Below are 27,589 nucleotides of genomic sequence, written 5' to 3' on the forward strand. Positions count from 1 at the left end.
AAATGTATGATATAAACAAACTCGATTTTTTAAAATTGAATTTTATGAATAAATAAGTAAATGTAATAATTAAGTAAATAGTTAGTTTATTGTAAAACATGCCGTTTGTCACTCACAATTCATTCATTCATTCATTCATTCATTCTTGAGTTTGTTTATTTTGTATAAATTATTTTTAATTTATATGTATTTTTAAAAGTAAGAAAATGCTTCTCTTTCATGTTTGCAAACTCTAAAAATGTTGCTTGAATGACAAGATGACATTATCAAAAACTAGTGAGAGCCAACATTTGATGAACACAACAAAAAAAGACCTGCCGCAAAAAAAGAATAACCCAATTTTGAGTGGCTACCAATGCAATTTTATTCCTAAGTAGGGAATTTGCTGTTGCTGGTTCCTTCTCTCTGCACTTCTGTTCTCCCCCAATAGGACGCACTCATGCACTGCTTGTGAGGCTCCAGCCAATCAGATCACAGGACAGGGAGGAACAGGTTTCCGGCCTAATGAACGACAACAGTCTGAAAGACGTAGAGGAGAAGCTACTACTCCTGCAGACTTTAATGGTTTTGCTCTACAAGTTCCGGCATTAATGTACCGTAAGTTACACTCTTGCTGCATATTTTGAATTTTATAAAGACAAGCGAAACATACTGATAAAAACGTCGAACCACGATACAGTTGAGGGTCAACCAAGGGGCCGTTGTTTGTGCTGCTAAAGCTAACCCTGTGTGTTTGATAGCCGTAGCTAAGTTAGCTACCGGCTAATGATAGACTGAGCAAAGCTATCCAAAAATGAAGATACTAAAGGTTTTCTTTCTTGTCGTTAGTTACCTTCTTCCATCAACGGAAACGTCACTCAAAGCAGCACGTAGTGTTAATTAGCGGTTTCTACTTAGCTAGCTATGTTAGCACACATGATTGTAGATCTTGTCCCGGTGAGATGACAAAGTTGTACCAACGCTAGCTGGCTGACCGTGACGGCAGATTTTTAATATGCGTTAATGTTGCGTTGAATTTTATTTTATTTTATTTATTTTTTTTAGGGGGGGGGGGGGGATTTAACTGTAGAAGTTCAAATTGATGACTAAGTATGGGTGTTTGCTCATTCTGTAGCTGCATCTGCGTGTATTTGCAAGTATCTGCTTGCATGCTATATGCAGTGTTTGTTGTGCAGCTATTTTGCTGTCAGATTTCACTTGTCAAGTAAAACTTACTGATATCTAATTTCATTCAACCACCAAATAATTCAATGCAACCAAAACAGTAATGGTATTAACACAGTATATTCCGTTGTTTGCATTTGTAAAATTAAATGACTGAAACATGTAACCTGACTGGTTTCAAAATCCAATCAACGATTACTCAATCAAACAAGCACCCGTGAAACTTTCTGTTTTAAGTTGGTCTTAAAGTAACAGTGCATTTGAGTTCTCCTCCTGCTTGTGTCTCTCAACAGATGATCTAACTAATCACTAATTTAAATCCCAAGAATTGGCAGTTGCACTAACATGGCATCTGTTTACTGAACTGCTCCGTCTTCAGACACCGCTAGCACCAAGCTTTGGTGTTCAATTTTCCATCGAATGAGACTGACCCACCGTCGTCATGGAAACAGAAACAGTAAGTTTGCACTCTAGCTGTTAATGGCATCATAATGTCATTGTATTATTTGCTTAATACTGTCTTTACCTACAGGATAGTACAGAATGCTCTGACATATTATACTTTTTGGAGAGCCTAGCAGTGTTGTATTATTATGTTTTGCAGGAAGTAATCCCCATCTGGCAGAATAAGCCTCATGGCTCCACCCGCAGTGTTGTGAGAAGAATAGGTTCCACTCTACCCCTCAAACCTCCACAAAGAGCATGTTTCCAGGTACATATAGTACTTCTATATTACCCATTTGTCTAGCAAATATATTTCCCCCTTATTGCCATGAAATTCTAATGTGTACTCCAATAACTTATTTCCTTGTGCATTAGGAGCTACCAGGCCTGCCGTCTCTTCGGCCTATGGATGGGCCTATGGTTCCTACCTTGGCAGATATAGCTTGGATTGTTGCAGATGAAGAGGAGACGTATGCCAGAGTGAGGTAACTCAACAGCTAAGCCGTGAGAGACAAATGTGAAGGTTATGGAGTAGTTCCAAGTCATTGCTTCTGAACTGCATTAAAGCAGATTGATTTTCCCAATTATTAGATGTACATATGCCACTCAAAGGACTGATGTGTAATGCTTTGATGTCGCATTTTGGTTCATATTGTGCCAGAAAGGTGTTGATTCTGCTCTGTAGTGAAACTTATGGTATTGTTAATGTTATATAACCATTATAAAATTGACAAAGGCAGGGTTTATTGGATTGTATCAGACTGGACAGCTGTACCTAATAAACTCTTGAAGGCATAAATTAGTGCTCGATTATTTTCTGGGTAGGGTGTTACATGATAATAAGTGCTGTTTGGTGATCCTAATCACTCACTTCTCTATTTTCAGGAGTGACACTCGTCCTCTGAAACACGAATGGCGGCCTACACCACTCTTAGTGCTCCATAGAAACTCATCTGTGCCCAACTTCCGCCGTGAGGGCAAAAGAATGGAGGGGCTACGGAAGCCTGGAGTGACTGCTCTGAATCGTACTACAGCCCTGCAGGATGAGCTCAGCAGACTCCGCGCACAGATTGCCAAGATTGTGGCGAGTGATTCTGGTAGGTAACCCACCAATGATGTACCACCGTGTGTACATTTGTAAACTGCGAGTTAGATTTGAAAAAAACATTATTGTGGCAGCGGATTGTAACAGGCACCCTGTTTATTGATACTAAAGGCGGCAGTTTGTAAAGCTGTTCGGAGCCTTGAGGATTTAGGATTGCTTTATTGAGCATGTGTGAGCAGGTTTTACCACAGAGTTACTATCTTCATGTGACTGTGATTCTTTTGTTGTCAAGTCACTTGCCCTGATTTCCCTTAAGCTCTTTGGTGCTAAGATATCTTGGCATCAGTTTGTAGGTCAGTGGCAAAAGATAATCCGCGGTTCTGTGGCAGTTGGGCGTAACCCACTGAACAATTCAAGAGTGATGATATGAGAGCGTGTCATCTGTTTACATGTATATAATAGGGTTTCTCATCTGACAGATAGATATCATTTAAAAGGGAAGCAAGAAATAGAATTCCTTAGCTCACTCCCGAGTTGGGTCGTTTTTTTCCTGAGAAATGAGCTGTATCACAAACTTTTGCCTATTTATGACATGCTGTCTTATATCAATTTACACTATTAAAATTTCAATATATGGACTGTAAGATGCACTCATAATTACACAATCTCCAGAATGTAATGAAAGAGGAGTTTCTTTGTATGTACGCTGCTGTCTACATCCAGTTCTTCAATACAATATGTTGCTTTTGATGGATGTGAAAAGTTTTGCAACCCCTATTAATAGTACTTTTTTTCCATTCTGAAACCTCAGTTGACTGCTCCCTACAGTAAAAGCTATGATTGTCCATTAAACTGGAGGTAGTGAATGAAAGAAGGATTTTTGATCCAGCTGTGGTCTGTGAATATAGGAAAGAACTCATGCAGATTAGGCCTTTATACGTGATATGTTCATGTACAGTGCTGCAGATATGTGAAACCGGTTGTATAACCCTTGAAGATACTCCAGTTTTTATCATCTGTAAAAACTACTGAATGGTTGTTGCATGAAATAATTCAATCTTGCAGAGAAAATTTGATTTAGTGGCTATGAATAGAAAACTTTGTACAGCACATTCAGAGCTAAGTCGTGGTTGCAGATGATCCACAGAAAACAACTGTAACAACAATACACAGACATTGTAAACAAGCAAGGTGAAGAGTGGGACAGATGACATCTCATAAAACTACTGCACTTTGGTAGTATATAGATCTAGAAAATGAAAGTAAGGTAGTATGTGGACTGTGTCAGAGTAAACCAATGTGTAACTGGAGTAACCACATTGAGTACAAGTATTGCTGTGGTTGACATGCAGGTTTTTCTTGAGTTGTTGTCATACTTTGTAGCATAATGTGCATGGTGCAAAGTGCCACACATTTCACTGGCATTTGAATTCTGATTTGGTTATTTCTCCACCAAGGAGGCGGAGTTATGTGAGGATCTGTGTCTGTTTGCAACATTACTCAGGTCAGAATGTCAGAAATGACACAAGGACCAACTGATTAGATTTTGGCAGTGATGCAGCTTACAGTCTGGATCCATGGATTTGTTTAAGATTCCTGTATCATTGTGAGATAGCAGCACAACATAAGTGTAACTAGGCTGTAACTATGACAACAAGTGAACGCTATGTCAGCTGCCTGCTTGATTGTGATTATATTACAAATTGAACATTGCGGACTTACAAGGAACAATTGATTAAATTGTGGGGGTGTTTCCAAGTCCCATCAATTAACAGCGGCCGCTGCATATTTAGGTCACGCAATTCGGTATCTGTACATAACGTACACATGCATAACACACGCCTGTGCTCAGCACAATGTCATTTTGTTTGTGGGTAGATCTACATTAAATGGCCACATTCTATGGTTCCGTGATTTCTACCACAAATTTTTTTTTGAGGTTTCCGCCGTCTGAAATGATACGTCTGTGAGTGCTTTTCTTGTTGAGGAATTTTGCCTGTTCTCCGCCTGTTTCTTATTTTTGAACTAGTCTAAGTTTAAATTTCCCTTCAACTCAATGGAAATTAGTTGTTTATATAATCCCTTGATACAACCATTAAAAACAGAAATGGCCTTTGGACTTTTGTTCAGTGGTCCAGTCTGCGTGGATTAGATCAGCTCATTTCTCTACTCTCTACTTTTATTTTTTCTTTCAGGCTCCAACCCACTGACCCCGGATCTGCTCTCCCCCGACGACACAAGCATGAGCTTTTCCATGGCGCCTTTCGAGACGGCATCCTACCAGCCAGCCGCCACAGCTGCTGCTTCCTTTGTCATCAGTGACGTGACGGAGGAGGAGGAGGAGGAGGAAGAAGAAGAAGAGGAGGAGGATGAGAAAGATGTAGTCTCTGTGGTGTCAGAGCTGGTCCCCGACCCTCTGCCGCCTGTTTCCATGACAGCATCAGCCACCTTTGATCTGGACAGGCCTAGCATGGACTTCCGGGAGGCAGAGGAGGACACAGTCTCACTATCAAAGTCCACCAGTTTTGCTGATGTCATGGACATCCTGAAGGACATGAACCGTATGAAGATGAGCAAAGACAGGCAAGACATACGAGTGAACTAAATTCCTCGGTATTCACCATTTGTTTGATATTTGTAGTGACATCACATGTTTTTGGTGTCGTTTTAGGTACAATAGAGGCTGTACGTCGCTCAGAGAGGAGGATTCAGCCACGTTGATTTCAGAAGCTCTGAGAAAAAAGTTTGTCCTAAAGGAAGAAGATACTGCCACTGTGAAAAGGAAGTAGCCCGATCATAACCACCAATACCCGATCCTGCTGCTCCATGTAAGTCAGGAGAAAGTTGAAGAGTTTTTGTAGTTCTTGTTAGAAGGCTTTTCTTGTAGCCTTTTTGTATGATTAACCTTTAATGGCATGGGGGAGGTTCATGTTTTAGTGGCAGAATCTTTTTGCTTAGTTTTTGTTTTTTCTCTTCCTTATTATTTTTAGGCCTTTGCCTGTGGAAAATGTACCCATGGATCCACAACCTTGCTCCTCAGACCCAAGGCAATAACAGTCTGCCAGAGTTTAAACAAAACAACACTTTATGTCAATGTGAACGTCACGGTGCTGGTGCAGTGTGAGAGGGAACAGCCAACTCTGGGTAACAATAATCTGTTTGAGCACTGCATCGCATTTTCCGTTCAGTGTATTTCTCCCTTAAAACAAGCTTTTATGTTGAGATTTATTTCAATAAGGACTCAACAGACTTGAATCCAGTGACGACCAGTCACTTGGGTCTACGTAAATCTGGGATGTTATTTTACAGGAAGGCTTCCAAGAGGCTGAGATCCAAACCTTTTTACTGAGCTTTGGACTTAAATTCAGGAATGTCCCTTTAAAAAACCTTTTATTCATCTTGTTATTGGGAAAGCCCTTCCTGAGTTTGTTATTTTTACTTATGAGTTTTCCACAGAAGCGATGCAAATATACCCATTTGTTGTGTTTTTTTTTCTTCCGTTATGTAAAGAAGTCTTCTAATGTACTTGAACATATTTTCTGTACAGATGAAACAGCTCTGGTGTACATGCAGAGATGTACTGTAGCTCATCACCGTGGGACAAATAACTTCAGATCTTTGCTGTTGATATTTGCATTTCATTAACGACTTTGCAGATGTGCACAGCGTCATGTACTGTATGTCGCCTGCTCCACTGCACCTCCTATGCCTGTCCTTTTTGTTTGTGATTAACATATAGATTGATAGTCACAGGACACTGATTTTAAAACCTAATCATAAAGGAGTGAGAAACGCATCAGTGATGTTGTTTGAAAAGCGAGCCGTGTGGTGTGTGAATCAGAAGATATGAGAGTGAAATCTGCACCTGTCATGAGCTGTGTATTCAGTGAGCATAACAACTGATGCAAGTCTGTACAGGCCTTTGTAGAAACAAGTTTCCCTGCGTATAATATGCAACTTGGTAGAGGAAACCACCTGTTTAATGTAGAGTTAATAAGACAACATTTAAGAGGTGATTTTTTTTTTCTTTTTTATTTTGGGCAGAGACAACTATGTGTAAGAGATCTTTTACGTCCTTCTATATGCAGAGTTTTGACAAAACCGTAAAATCTTTGTATCAAACAGGATTATAATGATAAATATTCTTGTAAATGCCTTACCACAGATCTATTGCCTGCTCCAATGCCTCGTTTTATTCCCATATTAGTTCAAAGTGCCACGGGTTTGTTTTCATCAGCCCACCCTTCATTGCCTGCCCTCTTATGTCCTGAATGTGCCCTTCATTCTCAACTTTATTAAGATACCCAAACATAGGCACCATGTTAACCACCAGTGTGGTTGATACTCCTGTTTTTTGTTTTTTTTTTAATGACAAAAATACTTTTACTTCCACCCATGTCACTCCTTAGTGTGTTGTCATGTTTATGCTTTTGTGAGTGGGAATCCTTTAATGTAGTTTTGCAGTGTGAGAAGTTACTGCTAAGTTGAACTGAACAAGAATTGCGCCTCTCTGTGTGTAGTTGTCTGCAGTGGAGTTGAAGTATGTTTTGTATTGCTGGAACGGCACACAAACTATAATGCTCATAATTATTTTTTCCTCATTGGTCAAGGTGAAGAAAGTGTTAGCTGAGGCAGATATTATATGCAAGTGACTGTTTTTTCTGTACTTGGGATGGTGAATCTTACACAGCCTACACTACCAACTGCATCCTGGTAATAAGTGGAGGGAAATGCAATCTTTGTTTTGAACTTCTACTCTAGTTTATGTCACCGTTCTACATCTGTGTAGCGTTGAGCCCGCCATCGCCACCGTCTGTATCTTTATTTTTTGTCATGTAAGGACTTGTAAATAAAGAATGTGCTGATGTTTTGAAACTATGACTACTTTATTGCATGTAATTATTGTACAGGGACAAGTGTCACCACAAGGGGGCAGTGCAGGGGAACAAAAATAGTAATCTGTTAATTTTTTTCCTGTATAAACTAATGATCTTGAACAGGGGGTCATCTAATATCAGTCTGGGCTATTAGCAGTGGAAGAAGTAACTACGTGTATTTGCTCAAGTACAGCCCTTTGGTATGATTTTGTGTTTACATTCTCTGTTGCTTTACACTTCTAGTCCATTTCAGGGAGAAATATTGAACCTTTTCATTTGCTACACTCATTAGACAACTAGAATAACTATTGAGTTGATGATTTTACACACAAAAATATAATGCATCATAGGTAAAATTACCCAAATGTATAAAGACTAATTTAAATTCTTTTGGAATTTTTTCTACTTTTACTAAAGTAAATTATATGAATAGCTTTTCCAACTGCAATTATTAGGACTTGTGATGAAAGTGGAATTGGCTTAGTTTTACATTGTGTCTATAACCAATAAGCAATGGTATTATTAAGAGCTTTCAGACAGGTTAACTTTAATGTGCTTGATGCAAAATTACTTTGCAAGAAGCACAAGTCAAAGTCCTGCATTCAAAGTGGAATTGAAATTATTGAAGTACTGACGACTAAATGGAAATGTATATAAAAAAAAAACATTAAAAACCTTATTGTGAAAGTAAAGATAAAGAACAGTTGTCAAATACATATAGTAATGAAAAGTGCAATTGGACTTTAATAAACTAATTGAAAAAAATTTCATTTATTGCATTCCTACACTGATCCATTTCAGCACTAGCGTTCATGTTGTGTTGTCCTGTCATGTTGAAAAATAAGCTTTATGTGCCCAGAACTTCAATTTACACCATTTTCTGGCTGAATGAAACCTGACAGACCGTCACAACATGCAGCACCTCTCAACTTGATTACTCCCTGAACTGTCTGTACTGATCCGCCTGTAATTTCTAGGATTATTGTTAACCCATATTCTTTCCCATCTTTCTGTTCTTTCCCAGGATGATGTGGCCCCTCAGTGAGTCACAGTCTATTTTCTGTGAGAGTCCTTGGCCTACTTTGTCCCTCTTCACCTCCACGGTGGACTTCCTACCTATTTTAGATACAGGGAGATGTCTGTGGAGAGCTCAATTAATAGGGCTCAGTGTCAAAATGAGGCTCTGTTAAACCTATAAATACAGGCTTTTAGTTTAAAGTGACATTGACACATTTTCATTACTATGACACTCGATAGAAGAATTTCAAAGCGGGCTAATGCGCTTTTGAGTGAGCAGCTACTGGAAGTTTCCTAAGGCTGTAGAAAATGACAAATCTGACAAGTTTAGACTTGACTTGAGAAATTCAAACCAACTTCAGCTTTGACTGATTACACTTACAGGTTAACCGTTGATGTAAAACGAGTTAATTTCCTCTTCTGAAAATCGAGAAATGTCTGTGTCTTTTCTTCGCATGTCTCAAAAACTGTTCATCCATTCTGCTTTAAACTTGGTGGGTGTATTGCTTAGGACCTGAAGCAGTGCAGAGTCGAGTCTGAAGCAGATTGGATGAACAAGGACCACTTTTGTGAACTTTTGGGCATCTTCAAGCTGACCTTTGGCTGTATCTTTTACTAAATCATCAAAAGGCAAATGTATATCTTCATATGATTATGCTACATTTTAACAGCGGGCACTGCACAGGTAAGAACAACAACCTATATATTTTTCCCCCCACTGTTGCCAAGTGCTCACACAAAGGAAATCATTTGGTTTCTCTCCATGTTACTGTAAGGTCTTGATCTTATTCACAGTACCCAGAGATGATTATTCACACTTATTACTTCTTTTAGTCGTGCAAATTAGTAATGTTTGTGTTTGATCTCAAATGGAAAGGACACTGGGTCAATTCATGCTGTTTTAAATGTGCTATATTAATAAGGGTGCCTTGATTTTGAATGAGTCTGACGGCAAAGAAGAAATTACAGATGAGTCACGGGAATATTAGAACTACACTATCCTCGCTATTTTCGTAAAAATGTCATATTTCAGTAGAAAACCATCAGACCATCTCAGTCACTACCATGATTAAAAAAAGCAGGAATTATTTCAGTAAATTTATTCTTCAATGTTGGTTAAGCTTGGTGAGGCCTTGTAACACAAAATTTGAACTTCAAAGCTCCAACCAAGTTTCTGCACTGCGAAAAATGGCAGTGAAGCAGCAAACACGCAAACAGGTGGAGTATCTGTCATCCTGACTGGTCAGCATGGCGCCTTCACCTCCCTGAGCCTCAGAGCTTTTTGTCAATGTCTCCTTACGTTGCTGGAAGCTCTTCATAAGGAGATCTGTCACTGGAAACAGAAACATCCCTCCAACGTCCTCTGAGATGCTTCCTCATGCTGCCCAGAGGCATTTGTTACTTTCAAGAACAATATGATCAGAGGACTTGCTTTTTTGGGTCCCTTTGTGGCGAGAGAATTGGATGGAAGTTTTACTTTGGGCAGAAACATGGTTAGAGTTTTTGGTTTTGATTAATGTGCCTGACAAATGTGCCAGAAGCTGCTGCTGCAGCAGGGAGGGAATGTCTGAGCTACAGCTGAACTGCCACAGAAGCAAGGAGGAGACGGATCAGTCCAGCAGCCTTCACTCTCATAACTCAGGTGTAACACAGAATGTGTCACAGGAGGCATTATTTACTGCCAAATTGCACCTTTCAGGGAGCGACAGCAAATAGCTTCATGTTGACACGTTAAAATGCCGCATTAGAAAACCATATCCAAAATTAAAGCGCAGAAGTAAATTGGTTTGTTGAAATTATTGAGAGCAGTTGCTGCATTTAATGTTGAAAATCAACAGATGATAAGCAGATACTGATTCACCTGTTGTCTGAAAGAGAGGCTGGAATTAAACTTTAGTCCATTTTGATACATTAAAACAATGTTGAGGTAATTAAACTACAAGAGCGTCTTCTTTATTGCAACATTTGAACAAAATATTTGCCATTAGTACCCCCCCAAAAAACTTATATGAAGTAGACCTTTCAACCTCAGCCACACAATAGTCTCTCAGTTCATAGTTCAAAACTGAATTAACATTTTATTTCTATCTGAGTACTAGTGTATTTAGAAACTGTACCTATATTTGCTTTTAAATTATGGTTTTCCTGGATTTAATGGCCTTCTGCTTTGGAAGTACCAAAGGAACTACCAGAGGCAGAGTGCACTGAGCTTCACGATGATCAAAACAGCTTCCAAAATCTGTCCTCCTCATTATCCGCACAAGAGAGAAAACAACCTGTGGGAGCAGCCAGCATTTGAAGTATCATCATGCTTTTCGTTTGACTTAAAAATACCCCACAATATGCACGTCAGACAGAGTTAAGGCGTGATTAATTTTAACCATGGCAGTGATATGCTAAGTGCTAACACCAAAGCAGTCGTGGTTTGACTTCACAACAACTTGATGCGTGCAAAGACATTTCAATTGTGTCTGAAACTGAAAAAAAAAAAAAAAAAAATCCCAGAATGTGTTAAAACATAACAGCTTTTGATGCGTTTGTCTGCGTGTTCAGGTTGAGTGTCATCTTCCATGTTGTATCGTAGCAACAACCAGCCGAATGAAGCGGGAACTGGGTGGATGACAAGGGTCTGGGGGAACACAAGCGCTGCATCTGCTGCTCCCAGCCGCCCACCGTCCCCGAGTGTCACCCACGCATCCGCCCGCGTCATCAAGACTAAACTAACACTTATGACTCACAACAGCAACAGCTCCACAAGAACGACTGCAGTTCCATTGAATTCACTCCATTGTTTCTATTTTGGGGCTTTTGTAGTGTTTCTATCTTATTAGTGGGTTTGCCCTCGAAACATGATTGCTTTGTGATGCAAAGTAAATTGCGTCTATAAGTGGCACTGTTAATAGCACTTAAGTGCGGTGTTGCCCTGCCTCTCGTTGTCATGCTGTGGTGAACCTGTTGCTGCTTTTTTCTGTGCTGTGAAACTTGTCTTCCCAGAACAACAGAGAAAAAAATATATAAATCTGTCAGGTATGAATTTAACTCTTTAATGGTCCTTAATCTGTCTTTGATTTGATCCCACGTGAATCGCTTTCCAGACACAGTTGTATGACAGTTAAGAAAAACAGTTTTTTTATTTCTTGGCAAGATTTAGATAAAATATTTTATACTAGTGTCATGTCTGTATGCTGATTTTGAAAATACAGCCAGCTGCCAGTTTACTTAGCATAAAAGACAGCAACACCTCTTCCTGGATCAGACCAAATGCTCATTAGCATGGCTCACACTGATCAGCCACAACATTAAAACCTCGGAGAGGTGAAGTTAATAACATTGATTGTCTTGTCACAATGGCACTTGTCAAATGCTGGGCTATATTAGGCAGCATATGAACAGTCAAGTCTTGAAGATGATGTGTTGGAAGCAGGAAAAAAGGCCAAGCATAATGATCTGAGTGCATTTTACAAGAGTCCAATTGTGATGGCTAGACAACTGGGTCAGAGCATTTCCAAAATGGCAGTTCTCGTGGGGTGTTCCCACAATTAGGGAGTTATTAACTACTAAAAGTGTTCCAAAAAGGGCAACTGGTGAACTGGTCACAGGGTCATGAGCACCAGCGACTCACTAACTTGCTTGGGGAGTGAAGGCTGGGCCCACAGGAGAGTTGCACTTGCAAAAATTTCTGAAAACTTGAATGTTGGCTTTGATAGAAAGCTGTCAGAACACATAGTTCATCACTGCTTGACTCCTGTCCACAAATTAAAGTGCCTATATTAGTCACATGAACATCAAAACTGGACTATGGTGCAATGGAGGATTGTGGTCTGGTCTGATGAATCATATTTTCTTTTACACTGGATGGATGGATGTAGTATGTGCAGGACAGAGATGGTGGCAGGATCCACTATGGGAAGAAAGCTGGCAGAGGCAGTGTGGTGCTGTGGATAATATTCTGCTGGGAAACCTTGGTTCCTGGCATAAATGTGGTTGTCAGGTTGACACATGCCACCTTCTTAAACATTGTTGGTGACCACATTCATCCCCTCATGGCAACAGTATTCCTAAATGACCTCTTTCAACAGAATGGGGCCTCCTGCCACACTGTAAATTACTCTGGAATGGCTTAAGGACCATGATGAAGACTTGACTTTGCCTCCAGATTCCTCAAATCTCAGTCAGATTGATATGGAAAAACAAGTCCAATCAATTGAAACTTCACTTCACAACTTCCAGGAATCAAAGGATTAACTGCTAACATGTTGGTGCCTGATGCCACAGAAAACCTTCAGAGGTCTGTGGAGTCGAGGCCTTCATGGACCAGAGTGGTTTTGGTGTCACAAGGGAGACCTAAAACACTATTAAGCAGGTGGTTTTGTTGTTGGGCCAGCAATAAGGTTCTGGGTTCAGACCTACTGGCTGACCTGCATAAGCTGACTGTGAGTGCTCTTTTGGCATAAAGAAAGTAAGCATATTTACCCAAATGTCCTTTAACTCTAGTCTCTAAAATGTGCAACTAAAATGACAAATGATGGAAAAAGCGATGGAAAATGAACAGTGTAATGAGAAAGGGTTACAGACAAGGTTGATGGAATCTGTATGAGGACAGTAGAGCACCCAGATATCTGCGACGTGTTCAAATCCATCATTTTACACCATTAATTAGAGCAAGCCATCCTTGTGGCCTTGTTTTAGTCTGCCAGCTCTTCATGGATGATACATGGCGTTCATCAGCTAACTTAGAAACGACACAGCTTGAATGCATCTTGAGGACTGGGTCAACTCAAACTCTTTCAATACAACCAAATTTGGTGACTCAAGTAAATAAAGAAATAATCTGTATTTATATAATTCAGACAAGCACATGGGGAAAAATGTGGGGGGAGTGGAAACAACTGTTATCCTTTCTTTCCTTTCTTCCTCATCTCTTTGCCCCACAGCTCTGAGTCATGTTTTGATAAGAAATTGATAAGCGACAGCTTGTGAGTCCCAGATGGTACCCCAGTATCATGGCCTATCCGGCAGTTATTCATTAATGATGAGGTTTCTGTGCAAAAAGGAAACTCACAGAAGCCAATATGCTTTCTAAGTGCTGTACATATAGCTGTGATGAACACAGTGGTTGAATCACATGGCAGATTTCTGTGCCCAAAGTGACATGTGACTGTGATTTTTCCTTACCATTTGGTCAAAACATGTTCTAAGATATGATTGGAAGTAAACAAGAGTTTCCTCGACATGGCCTCACTGGGAAATTAATTAAATGAAAAATTACTAGAATCTGCTTCACTAAATGACTATCCTTTTTGATAAGAAGCTGATATGGCTGGTGATTAAGCTGATGTAGTTTCTTTTTACCATTTGATGCCTTTGCCTCGCCCATTTCAACCAATTTACTCAAACACGATCACCAAACTGCTGAGCCGTGAGCAGTTGTTAATGTCTCCTGGTAAACCTGCTGGTGGATTCCTGGAAGCAAAAATCAAATTTTTCAACAGCACCATCATGGCCCCATTAACACACATTCATACGTTTATTTTTCTAATTACGCTTTAGCTGTGGTTTACAACCAATTATCAAATAACCACAATTGAAACCACAAAGATAACCTGAGGCCAGGGGCTGCACACTGTAGCCCAACCTTAAATGTCTTAATACAAATAAGCCATTGTAAAACTTGAGATGAATCATATTTGTGGTTTACCACAAGGCACATTAATCCTCAAGCAGATCTTGCAATATTGCTAAATCTTAAATGTTGAAACAACTGGTGCAAAATAAACAATTTAAACAGGCGTAAATATTATTAATCTATCTCTGAGTATGTGGAAACAGCATAGGGTATATTGGCATTGTTTGTACAATTCATTTTAAGACCCCGGGCTATGAGTGATGCATCCAAGTTGCATCCAACTATTAGTGCTCATAAGGTAATTTCCTTAAGCTTTTGCTAAATATCTTACAGTTGAAATAGTATATGTGATTCCAGTGTAGAGGAAAAACAATGGGACAGCTAACTAGCTCCCTTATTAACACAGGAATTGGCATGTGAACCAGTACAGCCCGGCTAGTCATGTTTTATGGGGATTAACAGCATGTTTGGAGCACGTCATCAACAAATCATATTGTTTGGCTGAACCAACCCAGAGTATAAATAAAACATCTCACTTCAGGCCGCTTGTGTGAATGGAAGACTAATGACTCATAAATTACATTTCTAATGAAGTGTGCACCCAGTGATCATATTTTAGTCAAAATACAAGAGTCATATGACAGGTTGTGACCCAGTGTTCTTTATTTATGGTAATCCAAATGTTCCTCTCCCTACAGTAGCTGTCATTAAGCCAGAAAATATCTTCCAGTGACATCACCGACATTTGAGTCGGTGATGTTTATAGCACATTTATCCAACTGGCAAATGGTGGACAAACATTGTCTCAGATAATCACGTTTCAGTGGGTGGCCCTGTGTCTGTCAAGATTTTTGCGGAACATGAAGGAGAACACTAGTTATATTATGTTGTTTTGTCAGTGACAACAAATCCCACAAAAGCTGATTAGAAAATTGATGCAAATAGTATTGTTTCTGTCTTTTATAGTGTCTTCCTCAGTGCAATATACCTGAAAAATTAAATAAAAATGCAGGAAAGCGCTACACTGTTGCAATGAGTGTTATGTTTCTACATTATCATCAATACTGTCTTGTTTTCAGTTCATGCTGAAACTATATAAATCACTAGCACTTCAAATGTGTATTAATCCACCACTGAAAATAGTCCCCACCCAGTACACTGTTTAGCCTTATTTATTTATTTTTACAATAAACTACTGTTTGATGGAATTTTTATATGTATTCTGTAAGACATTTTAAAAAAAAGTGTATGTCTTCTGGTGAGGGTCTGAACTGCAAAGCACGAGGACTGACAGGCAAATTCATCCAAAATTATTTCAGCCAAAAAACCAAAGTTACAAAAACCAATACTGAATTCATGCCAAGAAAGAGGTCAAAAGTAAAGAGCCTAACTAAGGCCAAAGGCAACAAAATAACCCAGATCCAAGTACACTGTTAAAACAAACTCATAACAGACTTTAAAAACACTGCACAAAAGGGGATATATGTATACTGGCTCATCCAACCAATTCCACACAGTAGGGGGGATCATAAAAGAACAACACCTAAATTAACAACAAAAAACACAAAACGGTACAATTAGACTACTTAGTCAAAATAATCACAATAAACAAACGCAAAATGTTTCTAATTGCATCAAGTAAATCAAATGAAAAAAGTAATATTTAATCAAATTAACCTGGTCCACCCCTTGAAGTGGCAGCACTTGGAATGGTCTGATTGTTGGCTCTACAAAAACCTGCTGCTCCCCTGATGCAGCTTCTTGCCTGAAGTCCTCCAGATGACCACAGCTACAGACGGCCAGATATCCCAGTACCGGTAAAACAAAGAAATGATTCTGAACACAAAAAAGTTAACTAAATGTGCGTGCTATGAGTAGAACTTAACTTGAAATGATAAATTATGTGTTATTCATGCATTTTTGTATGTGCAATGTGAGTGTTTCAACTTAAACTAAAGTGGTTACTGGGCTCACACTTCTGTAGGAGCAAAAGGGCTTGAGACCCACAAACACTGATGAAGAGCTAAATTCATAAAATACTGAGAGTCAGACTAAAGCACTGTTAGCGGTAAGAAAATGTTAACATTATGGCAACATTATTCTGTGTACTTCTGGCGATTTTTGCTGGTGTTATTTGAACTTACAGCTTGATTACCTGCAGAAAGTATCCAATGTTTTCATCTTTCCAGTAATGTTTTTTGGTGAAAGCAAAATTAACTCTGTGAACATGATTCCTGCAACAGATACATATGACAAACACACCCCATCATGGCAAAATGCACAAATTTCAAAAAAGAGAGTGAATTTACAATATCTAGCTTGTGCAAAAGGAGAAAAGCCCTTTGGCTCTGACGGCTCCTCAGTCAGAGAGGTGGTGCTCTCAGCATGGATCAGCTGCTGCTCTGTGCTACTTTTAGCTTCTGTTGTCTCATTAGCCCTGACTGGCACATACTGAGGTTTAGAAATGACCAGCTGGAGACCAGTTACTTGGTCACCGGGGGGTCAGCGGTGCGTCGCTGGGTCAAATACAGTGCTGAAAGAATGATGCTTCAGTCTGAACAGCGACTCTCTCACTTCAATCAGTGTCCAGTGCAGAAAGCAGACACGGTGTTCAGTATCTCAATCAGTCGAGTTTTACACCTCTGAAGTGTGAGATCCTGTGAGGTGCCGAAAGATCCGTGAATCAGCCGAGACAGATGAGGCAAAGTTGGTGTTTTGACAAACCTGGCGATACTCTCAACCTGCTGTGTTAAAAGAAAATGAATGTAAGGATGCTTGTGGACACATATGCACCCACTATTCTGCATTCCTTCTGAGGGCTTGGTGAGAAGATCGATAGTGCACTTCTGAGTAGGGTCTTGTCGTCACCATGAGGTTGCCAGGCAACCAGTTGAGTCACCAGGAAGTCTCGCAAGGTTGGCCTGGTTGATTTTTTTTATTTTTTTTTTACTTTTTTGACGATGATTGACTAAAAACATAATTAGTGAGCTCCAAAAGTGATCATAGGTGTTTTTTATTTAAATTTTGGACAGAGCTAAGATGGAAAAAGGTGAAAAGCTGGCCTGGCTTTCTTATAGGATATAGATTCAGAGATGGCTGAACCTCCACAGCTCATGAATGTTACATCTGGTTTGTGTGATTTGTGCTAAAACCAGAATTAAAATGACAGAATTTCTTTCCTGGAGACACTGACTAGTCTAAGATATCTGCCTCCTGGCTGCAGCAGACACAAGCGTGATTTCAGTCTTCTTAGTTTCTGGTGTGAAATTGTATTTCCCAGAATGTCATCATGACTCCAAAGTGAAGCATAACTACAGTACATGCTGTCATTTTTTTGGGGGGAAAAAAAAAAAGTCATGACACAGTATGAGTCTTTAGAGTTAATTTAACTTTGGAACACGTTTTAAGATTAGATATTTTTTGCATTGGTTGTACATATGACAGCGGAGATGAGGACATAAAATATCAGGAGATGGAGGGATAATCATGCAAGAAAGGGCCCTGACATGAATCAGTATCAGTGTACACACACCAACACACCCACACAGACTATACTCCTGTCTCTCATTACTTTGTCCTACTCTGCAGAGACTATTCCGAGGGTGGCTCATAATAAGATCGACTAATTAGCCCTGGTTCTTAGGGAATCCATTTGCCCATCACTGCAACACATGCTGGGACATATGTGTGTGTCTGTCTGTGTGTATGTGTGTGTGTGTTGTATAATGTCAGGCTGGGTCATTGATAATTGCTAACATTTTCAGTTTTGCTTTGAGCTGAGGACACAGATAATAAATAGATGATGTGCTCTTTTAGATGATGGACGTTAAAGGGCCATTTCAGCTATTAATAGTAACCTGATCAGATCACTTCGTTCTCCGTATGTCACCCTTAATGTGCAGTGAATGCACATCAAATTACGGGTTTTACTTTGCTTCACATATTTGCTGTGCACTCTGAAATTATTCAATTTACAGACATCTACAGAGAAGCTTTGCAGTGCCTTATGATCATTTTAAATAATAGAATTGCTGCAGTGTTAAATTAGAAAGCAGTCATTGTACAGAAGAAGCTCCACTAATAGAACAATTCCGATAATTTTCCATCTAGAAAGTCACTTTCCCATCAGTTTCCACTCAGTTGTTAGAAAGTTACAACCATATGTTAGTTCTATCGACCCTTATACTTCAACGAAAAAACGTGAAATTTGATTCAACACCGATCCTGTCTTCTTGGTGCCACAAATGGATACAAATACCATGTGTGAGCAGGAGGCCACGCTCCAAGAATAACTTGGTGACATGTTGAGTCTCCCAGAGAAGCTGAGAACCCACCAGAAAGAGGCAAAATGTGGAGTTTGGCACATGTAATTGTGACAAAATCTGAGAGGGGATTTCATAACCTCCTGCTATTTGAGCCACAATGAGGCATAATGGCACCGATTTATCCGACTATACTGTTTACAAGGAAAGCAACCTTTTTAGTGTCATGTTGTGAATTATTTACAGGGATACAGCTGAAATAAACAACACATCAACAACATAGAGTCGAGCATGGAAGCACATTTTCACGAAAGTCATATTTTTAACTAGGAATCTGCATCATTACCATAACCATCAATTTGGGTCTTTTTGCATTTATGTTCATTTTCTGCTCTGTATATGTAGCTGCCACAGAAAACAGTGAAAATTTAGTAACTATCTGCAGCTTGCTGTAATATTTAACTTTTAGTCTTGGTGGAAATCTGAGGTTGAAATATTTAACCAATCTAATGATTAATGATCGACATCATTCCTTAAGAGGAATATTGTCTGTGCCTTAGTGTACATACTTTTAGTCATGCTAAGATTTTTGCTGTTGCTGGTGATGTTTGAGTGGAGAAGACTGAAACTTAACAAGAACATAAAGATGGCTGAAAAAATGGCACTCCTCCAAGTTAGGACCTGCCCAGCAGTTTTTCAAGCCTGCTTAGAAATACCCATCCTAGAATACTTTATACCTCCCACATCCGTGTGTGCAGACCAATGCGAAATTTGCAAACAGACAACTACATTGTTCCATTCTTACTACAATAGGGATCTGTTTGCTATGCAGAATGTCGCATTACCCCTCATATCAACTACATAAAAACCCACTGGACTCCAATGTTTGGTTCTGAAAGGCTTTCTGTAAATCCTCACGACAGAATATAGCAGCTACTTACAGACTGACCTATAGCACAGTGTAAGTGTGGTTATTTCTGAGGTGAGCTGAGCACAATACATGGACATGGCACAGGATTCCTGAAGAATCTGAAACTACCTACTGTGTTTGGGCCCAATCGGAAAACATGTGATCAAAGCTCCTCAAAAGAAGAAGCAAACAGTGACTACTTCAGTTACAGCTTCTTTGATGATGAACTTTTTAAGGCACAGATAATGGCAATTCGTCTCACTCAGTCTCTCCCCTAACAAGTATTTGCTTTGGAAACCAAAAGATTACTACAGAGGGAACCACGTGGACCCTCGTGGGCTTGGGTGAATGCTGAAATTTATGTAGTGCAAATACTTGCAGGTTGTGGTGAACATGCAGTTACAGAAAGCTTGAACTGGCCTTGAAATGGCTTTGAAAGAGTTTCTTCGGATCACAAGTTTGGGGCTGCATGCCTACTGTCCCATGTGGATTTCTCCTTGTGGATACATATGCAAAAAGCATAAATTGGACTTAAAGCAGCCCGCAAGTTCCAACTGCGGAAAATGTCATATGTTTGTTTGTTGAACAGGGGAAACACAGATAATCATTTGGGATAAACAGTGCACCACATGGATGTGCAGTATATAAGGTGTTCAAAATTCATTTGAGGTCATGTTCCTGAAGGACCATTTTAGGTTAAAAAAAAAAAAAGCCAACCAAATAAATTAGTAAGACTGAACTGAACTAATAGATGTATACCAATGACATATTTTACAACAGTGCAGGATCCCCAGAGGAAAAACCCTCATGATTTTGACTTTTTGTATAGTGTTGTCATTGGGTCAGAATTTCAGTTTGTCCAATACATTAGTATTTAACTAAATACCTGGAAAAACCTTTTGTGCATTTAGCACTAAATGTATTTAGTGACAGCTAAGAGGTGTTGCATGCTAACACACAAAACTAGTTGTAGATATAGTGGCTGCAAATCATCACCCTGTTGGCATTATCATTGTAAACATGTTTTAAACATATTCTCCTTGACTGTGCCTGTACAGTCTCTGCTTAATATAACCCAAAGTAAACATTATCTTGTCATTTAGGCAATCAAAATACATATATTTTTTTTTACATTAAAAACTGTATTCTTAAAATCCTGACTTTGGTGCAAGATGTATAGGAGTGATTTGTCTTGGTTGAATGTTAGAATGAATATATCTATTAAGATCATTCAGCAGCAGTTCAGACATCTGCATAACCTTATCATCTTCCAAACGCAGATCTTAGCTACAACGAGTGTTTTTCTTTAAATCAATACAACACATTTATGTGCGAAGTCATTAATATGCAGTGAGGTACTAAAGCGGTATAACAACCATTTACAATTCTTTGACAAGCAACCAGCAAAATGCTTGTGAGGCACAGTTACATCACATAGACACACACAGACACCTTGGTAATCTTAAAATACACTCCCTCATCAACAAGTCTGCCACACATGTAAACCCAAGTGTGATCAAGTGATGGTAGAAAATTCAAATTTGTGCTTGTACGATTTGACATTTGTGCACAAGTATATAATTATTTTGATCTTTAACACTGGCTTCAGCATTAATATGAAAACAAAAACATGCTTCAATTAAAGAAATCTACAAATGTATTAGATGGCTTAAACAGCAAAGTGTGCATAAAGTCATATTAAAGTCTTTTTAGTGGCAAACGGACTGCGTGTTTGGAGTATGCTGTCTGACTTTAAACCAGATCTACAACTGTTTATACATTAGATGCTACATTTCCTGAGAAAGTGAGCAGAGTTCTAAAATAATGAATAAAAATGACTGGAACAGGTATTTCAGGGAAGTTTGAACGGAAATCTCTGCCCGGAGAGAATTTACTTTCTGATATCATCTGCTAAACAACTCAGATGTTTTACCAGCTGTTTCATCCTGTGGCAGGTAAACAGGAGGTAATACATCAAGGTGTCGAATAGTTGTATCTATTTTATAAAAGCTAAAAGCCTGTATGTTTTTTTTTGCTTTTTATGAATAGGATTATACAGTCATTCTAAGCATAGAAAGAAAGAAAAACTTAAAAGTAACAGGAACTGTGAACCATGAATTTGCACAACTTGAGATTGCCTTAATGAAACCTTTCATGGAATAATTAACCCCCATCGTTCCCGTCATCTCTCCTATCCTCCTCCATCGCTCCGTCTTCCCCCCTCTTGCCTTTTCACGCCTTCCCTCCACTGTGACGGTCCAGCAGCCGACAGAGGAAATTATAATGTTCTTTCCTCATCTCGCTTTCGCAGTCAGCTCTCCGCTCTTGCTTCCTGGCACAACTGGTCATGCATTTGGTTCTTCCTGCTGACATGATTCACAGTAAACACACACACACACACACACACACACACACACACACACACACACACACACAGACACACCACATGGACATACATGCACAAATGCAACATTGACTCATGCTCCTTCTGACTAACTCAGCAGGGGAGGTGTTGTCTGGTGCTTTTTCCAGGTGGTGGGCAATTGTGTGAAAGCTCAAGACCTCAGCTCATTTGAGACTTTAGTTTGTTTTAGACCACAAATGAGCTGAAGCAACACCATCCTTACCACACTGAGAAAACACAAGTATACCTTTTTGCAGGATGAGTCTTGGTGCTACGCTCAAACACTGTGAAGTCACACTTTTGATTAAGAGTAGATGCTCTTTCTCACAGTGGATGAAATGCAGACACTGCTGGGAGCTTTATCTGCTTCTCTGGCAGTGATTCCAAAGTCTAGACAAGCTGTGGACAAATAACACCTTCTTCACACCTAAAGAAACACAATGTAAACAACCTGTGGCCTCAACTTAATCAGTGATATACTGCAGATACATACATATATATATAGTGTGTATGCCACTGCCCAGACATCACCTGCACTTGTGTTTTCTTTAATTTGTTGCTCTTTAATGCACCCTCGGTTGTTGAATAATCTTTTTGATGATGTTGTAAATTGTAATGAGCCTGTATTTCATGAGGTGCCACTATAACACATCCATAGGTTGTTTGGTGTTTTTTGGGGTTTTTTGGAGCTAATTTGTAATCTGACAACCTTCAAGCTACCTTTCAGAGGCACATTTTGGAGAACGTGGTTGAGTTTTAAGGGAGGGAATCCCGTCTGATCTTGAAAACCGAGCCGGACCGCCACTCCTCGGGACTGTGCTGGTGTTTGCATTCCTGTCAGAGTGAGGAGGCTGCAGTGTGGCGCCTGCCTCTTTCGTCCTGCAATTTAACTTCAAGGACATCACATCACAAGGGAGCCTGGAGGGAGGCAGCGTGATGTATCACTACAGCGAGCATCACACCTATCCCATCTGAGGCGGGCGAGATGCCTCATATTTCACTGCAAAAAGCTGAAGCGTCATAATGTTGTTTATTTCTGCAATAATGGTTTATCAATGTGTAAATCTAGCTCATCTCAACAGATGGGCTTTTCGGTACCGATTCAATAATGGCTTGACATTTCAGGGAATGGGGTGTGTTTATTTACTTTATTACTGAGAGTTAAATGGAAAGACTCAAAGGTACTAAATGACTTCCTGAAGTTGGACAAACAGCTTTGTATGAAACTGAATTAACTTATATTTTGTCTTTTTTTTCAGGCTAACACACATGATATAGCATGTTGATTGGTGAGATTTACAAATGCTGGTACACAGATGTTACCTGACTACTGTTTCCAAAAGTCTTTATGCTAAGCTAAGCTAACTGGCTCCATGATATGGATTCATATCACAGACAAACATGATGGTAGTTGTCAGTCTTTTTATCTTATAGGAGAAACACACACAAACACACTCGAAAATCCAAAATCTAAAAAGTTTATTCAGGTCATTGTGACTTTTCTCTCATGTTTGACATTCAATGTACAGAATAATGTGTAAATAATACATTTTCTGCATCATGTATGTAGAGATTTTAGATTTTTGTGGAAGAGAAGAAGCTGGTTTCATGTCAAGGATTTCTATCCTTTCAGTTTTTTAATGGGAAACCATATTAGACACTGATTATTCTTCAAATTAGAGCATACCTTTAGACCATCTCAGGCTCAATAGAAGAAAATACTTTATTGATCCCCCAAGGGAAAATTCAGTTGCAGAAGCAAGCGAAAAGAGTAAGTAGACCACCACCACCACAATAGAAAAATATGAAATAAAATATAAATATTACCTAAAAATATACTAAGATACAAAATGGACAAAAAGTGTAAAATATACTAATATAAAAGTATATAGAATAGTATATTACTTCACTTGTATGAGGAAAATTCTCTCAGTCAGTGTTGATTAGCCTAAACAAGGAAGATTACCCTATTAAAAGACACATATCCAAATAAAAAAGCTGAAATATGTGGAGCCTAATCGTGCCATCAGCTCAGTGAACATACGTCTATTCAGAAAAGTGGTCATTCCATTGGACTATAAGGGTGTTTTTTTTTTTTGTTTGTTTTTTTCTGTGACTGTGTTTTGCATCTAAAAAAAATTGGCAGGACAGAGTCACTGTGTCGTATTTCTTCTGCTCCTTCCCTCCCTCCCAGCTCTCCGCCCATCAGAGTAGGGTATCGGCAGCGTGAGGCGCACGGCGCACAGCGTGGACTTGGAGATGTCTTGGCAGCATTACGCACGACGCCACGAGAAACGCTTGAGCCTTCCTTAGACGTGCAGGACACCGTGAAGCCGAACTGGAACGACTTTCAACTTTTTTTTTTTTTTTTTGATTTGGAAACCGCTTCTTTTTCTCTTCAAGACGTCTTTTTCTCATCTTTGTCCTTTCGGGTCTCCTCTTCGCAGCAGCAGAAGCGGATGACTTCTCTTATCCTCGGGTCATGGTGACTATTAGAGGAATGGAAACGATGTAAACAGCTCGGCCAGGGAAAGAAACTCTGCAGAGCAACAGTGTGTGTTTTTCCCCAAAAAAAAGAAAAAAAAAGAAGAGAGATCACAGAAAGAGAGAGGATGATCCCACCGGCCAACATGATTCAGGACGAAAGTGGGGGCAAAGAGGACGAACGGGACCAGAATGAGACACCCAAATCCCCGACGGCGAACGCCAGCCAGCAGGAAACCAAGGTAGGACTGTCCTGTTCTTATTTCTCACCCACCAGACGGATTTACGTCGGTCTTAGGAATACAGCAGGGTAAACAAACTTTCATCAACATGGAATTAAAATCGACTCAACAAGGATCAGCTCCAAGCAAGAACAGCGTGAATTCTTTTTTTTCTAACACACTCAAACACCGATTCACCTTTTTAAAAAGCCTGAACCTCATTCAGTTTGAGGAATATACTATAAACACATATCAGCAGCTGCGCAAATGGGACACAAAAACCTTCAGATAACCACTGAATCACTTTGTATTTCATTGTAAAAGCAGTACACATACTCGTTACAAGTCCTGTATAACTCTATTAAAAGTATAGTAGTGTTTTTCTTTAGGGTAGAACATATGGAGTGGGTATTTTACAAAGAGTATGTAAAGGTTGTTTGAAGCTCTTGATGAGGCTGTAAACAGGTTTGTGGTGTGGTAGAGAAAACAATATGGTACTAATAATATGTGTGTATCTTTATAAATAAGTTGCACATGGTTTTATACTGTGCTGCTGTGTGATAGAGATCCACCACTGCCTCTGGCATTTTTTTTTCTTTTTTTATACCAACTATGTGGGTCACATGTTGCCCAGACTACTACAATTAGCAGAACGATATTGGACTAGTCATTGTGCCAGTGGACAGCTGCAGCAGCTCTATTCTTTTCTCTCCTGTCCTCAAAAGTCCCACACAGGATAGATGAGGCTCATATTATCTCAATAATCGTCTGTATAATCTGCTGTTGTTCGTCAAGTTTTCTCAGTTTCAGCTGAGAGAACATTTCAGCATGTGAACTATTACTTTGGCACTCATCACTGGGTATTTTCAAGAGACTCCCAACTGACTTTACATAATTTCAATGCCTCTGCTAAACAACTTCCAATATCTCAGGTAGAATTTAAAAAAAATAAGGTGATTTGAGATGAAGTTTTATCAATCTGACAGGCAGGATTAGTAGTTTACTACTATTAAGTGAAGCTGTGTTTGTGTTTTTATTCCTCCTTTTAAGAATACTGTGAGGCCTGAACATCACAAGCGCAAGGTGAGCCTCTACTCTTGTGCAAACTGCAGATTTCCATTCATCATAGTAGCACAGCTGCATGCACGAGGATAAAAGTTGTCTCACGTTGTGCAACTTTTACTGCTTTTAAAAGACGAAGCGAAGTCGGTGCCAAACAACATTAAATCCATCATCACTCATGTTTTTGTTTTAGAGGGCATTCTGTTCCGAGCTGCATCGGTAAATGTATTTACCTATACAGATGGCTTTTGCAGTTTGTTTTGCAGTCCGCCCAGCCCCCAATAACGCTCCCTGCTCTGTAATGGAACACAACTCTTATAGATTTGGTGCCATCAGACACAGCATGAGCTCTTCAGTGCATGCACACGTTCCCTCACCGTGTTTTATTTACTAAGATTGTTTATTTTATTTCATTTTACACGCATAAAACCACAATGCAGTATAGGAATATAAGAAATAAGTATCCTTTATGATCACATCATCTGCGCATAAAAAATTTAGAGGAAAAAATAGTTCATCTATCCAACTGTTTTGTGTAATACCCACTTTTTTCTTTGCAGGATGTGTTAAATTGATGCAGAACTCTAATAGGTTGCAGAATAATGTATTAGTGTTTTATGTTCATGTCAGTGTGAGTCTGTGCTTCCATGTGTGTGGGTGGTAATGGTAGAGAAAGGGTCCAAATTGATTGTTTCCAGAGTGACCCGTAGAATTGATTCATCCTCACCATACCGAAGCTGCAGTGATAAGCTCTCCAAACAATTTGCACAGTGATGTTCACCAAAATGACAAGTGCACAAACAACGTATGCTTGTTTATTTGCATAATATTCCTGTGGTTTTAATCTGGGTTTGCAGAATCTGTTGATGGTAACTGTGCACTTTGTAACAAAGACAGAAGAGGACTGATCAACCTTGAGCACAGAGTACAAAAAAAGTGTTTTCCTACCTGTTCACAGCTGTAACGAGAAGCCTGCACTGTGGGATGCGATCTTATGCATCATTAAAAATCTATCCCTGCCTATCGAAAAGCATAATCTATTTGCTCAGTCAGAGACCTGCAGCCACACACCAACCAGGAACCAGAAACATAAAGTCGCATTACAGCCGTTAGAGATTCCTTATTATGTGTTTGAGGCCAGATTAAGTGGGTTTCACTGCAGACGAGGTACGCACTGAGAGGTTAAATGAGGAGTTGTCAGCATGGAGCGTTATGAATAGTCTTACTGTAAAGGAGAAGCCTAATGAGATTGATGGAGGCTGCAGCCAGAAACGGCAGCGCAGTGTGTGAGAAATTGTGTTAAGGTAAAGCATCTGCCTAATTTGGAAATCACATTACTTTCCAGGTAGGGAACCTCGAAGGTTTTTCACCGAGCGGTGATAAGTTGGCCTTTTTCATCGGGCACTGGACACTGAGATTTGTCTGAAGGTTTTAGACGCAATGCTTGTAATTTATTTAGATTATTACACAAATTGATTTGCTCCACAACAGTTGCGCTAAATGTTTTCTCCTCAAGCAGTCAGTCTTTTTTTCCCCCTTTGCTCCACTTTTCTTCAACTCTTCTTCTCTCTTTTTTTCAGCTGCAAAGACTCAAACGCTCGCTGTCCTTCAAGACCAAGAGCATCCGCAGCAAGAGCGCTGACAACTTCTTCCGAACGAGCAACGAAAACAAGACTGAGCTGCTTTCCGACGTGAGCAGCAGCACGGGCCATCTCTGCAACATCGGGATGGCCCCGCCGCACACCACCAACCTGCCCATCCCTCCGGTGCCTCCTGCCATCCCATGCGCTCCTCCTCCCACTTCCCGCTCGCAGTCGCGCAACCCTCTGCAGGTGGACTCGGCGGGACACTGCTTCATGGAGCACATCTTCAAGAAGCCCACGTTCTGTGACGTCTGCAACCACATGATTGTAGGTACGGTCACAACACCGCCCTGCTTCGTTAGTCATCACAACATCAAAGTGCAGTATCACAGCATTGAGATTAACAATGCACAAACACAAACTGTTGCCACAAACCATGAAATTAGCGCCTCTCACAGTGGCTGAGGCTATGCTAATGGCTAACGGCTAA

At 39.7% G+C, this 27,589-nt stretch overlaps 3 protein-coding genes across 5 annotated transcripts in view; 2 read left to right on the forward strand and 1 right to left on the reverse strand.

Moving 5' to 3' along the window:
* The window catches only part of tonsl (tonsoku-like, DNA repair protein), a 317,986-nt gene that overhangs the window by 214,975 nt on the left and 75,422 nt on the right, over positions 1-27,589 (reverse strand). The window lies entirely within an intron of this gene.
* mtfr1l (mitochondrial fission regulator 1-like) lies at positions 441-7,534 on the forward strand. 2 transcript variants are annotated; one of them, XM_023284486.3, is made up of 8 exons: positions 441-597; positions 1,458-1,621; positions 1,769-1,876; positions 1,984-2,093; positions 2,494-2,705; positions 4,849-5,236; positions 5,325-5,481; positions 5,644-7,534. In XM_023284486.3, the coding sequence occupies exons 2-7, from the start codon at positions 1,607-1,609 to the stop codon at positions 5,440-5,442; spliced, it is 951 nt and encodes a 316-aa protein (XP_023140254.1). In that variant the 5' UTR covers positions 441-597; positions 1,458-1,606; the 3' UTR covers positions 5,443-5,481; positions 5,644-7,534. The 2 variants fall into 2 exon arrangements, with proteins under 2 accessions (XP_023140254.1, XP_023140255.1); XM_023284487.3 differs by having other exon boundaries at positions 486-597; positions 1,544-1,621.
* stac (SH3 and cysteine rich domain) overlaps positions 23,943-27,589 on the forward strand; it is a 37,527-nt gene continuing 33,880 nt past the window's right edge. Inside the window, exons 1-3 of one of the 2 annotated variants that reach the window (XM_023284496.3) lie at positions 23,943-24,475; positions 25,505-25,537; positions 27,097-27,430. In XM_023284496.3, coding sequence (XP_023140264.2) covers positions 24,362-24,475; positions 25,505-25,537; positions 27,097-27,430 — 481 coding nt within the window. In that variant the 5' untranslated portion in view covers positions 23,943-24,361. The remainder of the gene's footprint in view (positions 24,476-25,504; positions 25,538-27,096; positions 27,431-27,589) is intronic. The other variant, XM_023284498.3, reaches the window with a different exon arrangement.

This window comes from Amphiprion ocellaris, chromosome 20, assembly GCF_022539595.1.
Source record: "Amphiprion ocellaris isolate individual 3 ecotype Okinawa chromosome 20, ASM2253959v1, whole genome shotgun sequence".
NCBI lineage: Eukaryota > Metazoa > Chordata > Actinopteri > Pomacentridae > Amphiprion > Amphiprion ocellaris.